Source organism: Alexandromys fortis, unplaced genomic scaffold (genome assembly GCF_014885135.2).
Source record: "Alexandromys fortis isolate MF-2015 unplaced genomic scaffold, M_Fortis_MF-2015_v1.1 scaffold_242, whole genome shotgun sequence".
In the NCBI taxonomy this organism is placed as follows: Eukaryota; Metazoa; Chordata; class Mammalia; order Rodentia; family Cricetidae; genus Alexandromys; species Alexandromys fortis.
In genome coordinates this window covers 708,158-712,438 of record NW_026068123.1, presented here as the reverse complement: position 1 = coordinate 712,438, position 4,281 = coordinate 708,158, and the positions used below count along the sequence as shown (strand labels likewise).

Genomic DNA, 4,281 nt, shown 5'->3' with positions numbered 1-4,281 from the left:
ATTTATTTATTATGTATACAATATTCTGTCTGTATGCATGTCTGCTGGCCAGAAGAGGACACCAGACCTCTTTACAGATGGTTGTGAGCCACCATGTGGTTGCCGGGAATTGAACTCAGGACCTCTGGAAGAGTAGGCAGTGCTCTTAACCACTGAGCCATCTCTCCAGCCCACCTTCAGTTGTTTTTAACATGGAGCTGCTAGGTCATCTTTGTGAAGTATAGTCATAAATAGAACAAACTGTCCCAGAATCTGCTTATGCTTGGTGTGACCCTGGGAATTCATTCCATGTATTTGCTTGTTTTCTCTCAGATGGAGTTTGATGAGAAAGATCTACGGCGAGAGATCAGCTATGCTATTAAGAACATCCATGGAGTCAGGCAAGTTACATGGGAAGTTCCCATGTTCTCCTCCCCTCGACCCATGTGGGCCCCTCAACCTTCTGAGTCTCTGGTAGTGAGACCTTGACAAGGTTCATGGGTAGTTTTCAGCACTATTTAAACATCTTGGTCTCCAAGGACAGAGAGAGTATATGTGTTGCCTCTGTATTCTATTCTGGGTCTCTTAGCTACTTTGTCCTCTGGATGAAATGCATAGATTAGTGTGACCTTATTCCCTGTGAAATCTGTAGTGATCAGAGGCTGGGTGGGAAGAGAATTGAGTTGTGTTCATGGGAACCCGAATCTTGTTTGATCATGGGTCACTTGTGAGCCTCTTAGTGTCCCATCCGTAATTACAATCAATGAAGTGTACCCAGTTCTCTCGCCTCTCAAGATTCTTGAGTTACTGTGAGGGCTCCCTAACCAGGGACTCTCGGCCATCCCAACCAGCTTTGATGGAATGACCTTCCTCATCAGGGAACCTAGCCATGCTTAGAAAGTGGCTGACTGCCCTTTGTTTCTCTCTGACTTATCTTTCCCTGCTTCCCCACTGGGTCCGGACCTTTTTAGAACTGGGCTCTTCACGCCGGACTTGGCGTTCGAGGCCATTGTGAAAAAGCAGGTGGTCAAGCTGAAAGAGCCCTGTCTGAAATGCGTGGACCTGGTTATCCAGGAGCTTATCAGTACAGTTAGGCAATGCACCAGCAAGGTACCGCACCCGCGGATATGGGGCCGCAGGCTTGGTATCAGGCCCCAGGTTACCTCATTTCCAAGAATTCTGAAGGGATGGGAATGTGTCAGTCTGGACCCACTCAGGAGGGGGTGGGGGAACACTGGGCTTCTGAGTACCAGCTAGAGGGTAACAGGCCTCCTGGGACCCTGATACCAAGCCCAGCATGCATCTGGTGGAATGGGGGTATCATCTGGCTGTATTGCTTTGCTGCTTGCTAGGGAAGCAGATCGGGGCTTTCTGCTTGAGCTTTGGAGGCCAAGACCCCTGAAATTCCCCTGCTATCCCCCTTGACAAATGACAAATGCCTGGCTTCTCTGGAACGAGTCACTTCTCTGTCCCCCTGGCACTGGAAAGAACACAAAACTGATGGTGTAATGAGAGTTCAGTGCCCAGCTTCACAAAGCTACTTTGGCTCCTCAGTGGCCCTACCAGCTCTTGCTGTGCCCTGTGGTGTCTTTGTTTCATCTCCACCCCTCCCAGGTAAACTCTATGCTCAGTCTTCCTGGTCCTGAAGACCTATATCCCACTCTTCATGGGCAACTGTCTCCATTCCAACCAACCTGCCAGGCTCCTCTGAGAGGGCTAGTTCTCAGGACAGTACACTCCTGACAAGCAGCTGAAGTGCTTAGCTGGGAAGAGAGGGCATCTGCTTGCAGGATCAATATCCCCAGCTCTCTGAAATGGCAAAGAATTTCTGCTTGAGCTGCCTGTTCTACTGGAGCAAAGTCCCCGTGTACTTCCTCAGCTTCTCCAGTTGGAAAACAGAGCAAAAGGAAAAAACAAGACAAAAAAAAAAAAAAAAAAAAAGCCAGGCAAGGGGGTAGGGTGAGTTTGTAGAGTGCTTGCCTGGCGTGCACGAAGCTCAGGGTTCCATCCTTGGCATCATATAGACTAGATATGGTGGCTCATATCTGTGATCCTAGTACTCAGGAGTTGGAAGTAGGAAGATCCAAAGTTTAAAGTCATCCTTAATTGTATGGCAAGTTGGAGGTTAGCATGTACTGCGTGGGACTGTTTGAAAAATCAGAACCTAGCGTGGCTGCTGACTGTCACCCTGGGAGCCACTGTCACTGATGTGACCATTTGAGATGTGCTCACATACCTCTGTCCCTATGATGACAGTGTCCTGTAGACCGGCTCTGCTCTCCCAGGCCTGTTGATTCCAAGCAGCTTCCAAGACATACATGGGTGTAGGCTTTTCTGCGCATGCACTAACTGGCTCATTCTTGTTTCTTCTCTCTCTCTCTCTCTCTCTCTCTCTCCATCTCTTGTCCTGTGTGTGCATTTGTGCGTGTGGCCTGCACTACCCCTGGGTGTCTCTCAACCTCGTCCCGCCCTTCTCCACACGACCCAGGACGGGGCTCTTCACCCCCGACATGGCCTTTGAAGCCATCGTGAAAAAACAGCTTGTAAAACTCAAAGAGCCAAGTTTGAAGTGTGTTGACCTGGTGGTGTCGGAGCTAGCCACGGTCATTAAAAAGTGTGCTGAGAAGGTAACAGGCCTTGCTCCTCCTGTCCCTCATCAGTTCCCACCTCATCATTTCTTCACTGGCATCAGCCCTGAGCATCTGGACAGTCCTGCTGGAGGGAACCCTTGCTAAGCACACTTGTCACCATCCCCACCTTTTCAGTTCTAGGGTCCAATGGAGTTACCTTTGGCATGTCCAAGCACAGTCCCATTTGTGAAGCAGTTCCTATTCCTAGGTCCCACCCCCTTGCCCTAACATGAGCACCTGCATGTTCCTGCCTTATGGTGCATTAGCAGCATCTCTCACCAACTGGGGCTCAGATCATTCACTATCCCAGAAGGGGATTTGAGGGTTGCCCATATGGGTGCCAAATTCATAGTGATCAGGGGACAGTTTCCAGCAAAGGGTTCCCTGAGCTCGATGGCCCAGATGCTGTCTCTGTTATCCTGGAGCAGGGCACCATGCTCATTTGAATGCTCAGTGAGGGCCATCAGTTTGTCCTACCTGCACTTAATGCTGGGCGGGAGGGGGATGTCTGGCACCTCTGGGTGACAAAAGCATGTCACTCATTTCTCTGCCACTTTTCACCTCCCTTTGCTGGCTTTGCAAAGCGGCTCTCAGCATGCACTGCCACCCTCTCCCCTTTTTCACTCCACTTGCCCCTGACTGGCCTGCTCTTGTCTCTCAGCTGAGAAGCTGGGAGACAAGAGCAAAGCGGGGACCTGGTGGCCCCTCATTTCTTTCCCTGTTCATCCTTGCACTTGCACTCGGTTTGTTTCTCTCTGGCCTGGCCATGAAGACCTTGCCAGCTCAGCCCTTCTACTTGTCCCCCAGCTCAGTTCCTACCCCCGGTTGCGAGAGGAGACAGAGCGAATTGTCACCACCTATATCAGGGAGCGAGAGGGGAGAACCAAGGACCAGGTAATGTACCAATTTACTCTTTCCTTTTCCTCATCTGTTCACGTGTTGGAAAATTGAGAGTATAGTTCTGTGAGGTTGTTTTTTTATTAGAATTATTCATTTCAAATGAGTTTTCCACAACATGCATGTGGAGGCCAGAGGACATCTCCAAGAAGTTGGGCTCCTTCTCTCTTTATGTAGAAGTTTGGGGGGGTCAAATGTAGGTCACCAGACTTACAAGGCAAGCCTCTTCACTTGCTGAACCATCTTACCAGCCCCAAAGATGCATTCCAAGGCTAGACCATGACTCTGTTGGTGTAGCACTTGCCTAGCACCCTGGAAGCAGGTTGTGATTGTGCACGGTTGTCATCCTACCACTTGGAAGCTGGAGGCAGGAGGATCAGAAACTGACACTGAATTCAAGCCCACCAGTCTGGGCTGCACGAGATTTTGTGTCTCACACTCCCACCTAAAAAAGATTCATCAGAGGGGGAGGGAAATGGGAGGCGGTGGTGGGGAGGAGGCGGAAATCTTTTTTTTTTTTTTTATCCGCCTTCTCCCAGCCTCCCATTTCCCTCCCCCTCCTCCCGCCCCTCTCACCTTCCCCCAACTCCTCTCCAGAGCAGTCAGGGTTCCCTGCCCTGTGGAAAGTCCAAGGTCCTCCCTCCCTCCACCCAGGTCTAGGAAGGTGAACATCCAAACTGGCTAGGCTCCCACAAAGCCAGAACATGAAGTAGGATCAAAACCCCGTGCCATTGTCCTTGGCTTCTCATCAGCCCTCATTGTCTGCCATCTTTAA

The 4,281-nt window shown here is 50.3% G+C and overlaps 1 protein-coding gene across 1 annotated transcript in view; it reads left to right on the top strand.

The window, feature by feature from the left end:
• The window catches only part of Dnm2 (dynamin 2), an 86,180-nt gene that overhangs the window by 57,297 nt on the left and 24,602 nt on the right, over positions 1-4,281 (top strand). The window contains exons 8-10 of the mRNA XM_050125513.1: positions 313-380; positions 951-1,089; positions 3,417-3,503. Coding sequence (XP_049981470.1) covers positions 313-380; positions 951-1,089; positions 3,417-3,503 — 294 coding nt within the window. The remainder of the gene's footprint in view (positions 1-312; positions 381-950; positions 1,090-3,416; positions 3,504-4,281) is intronic.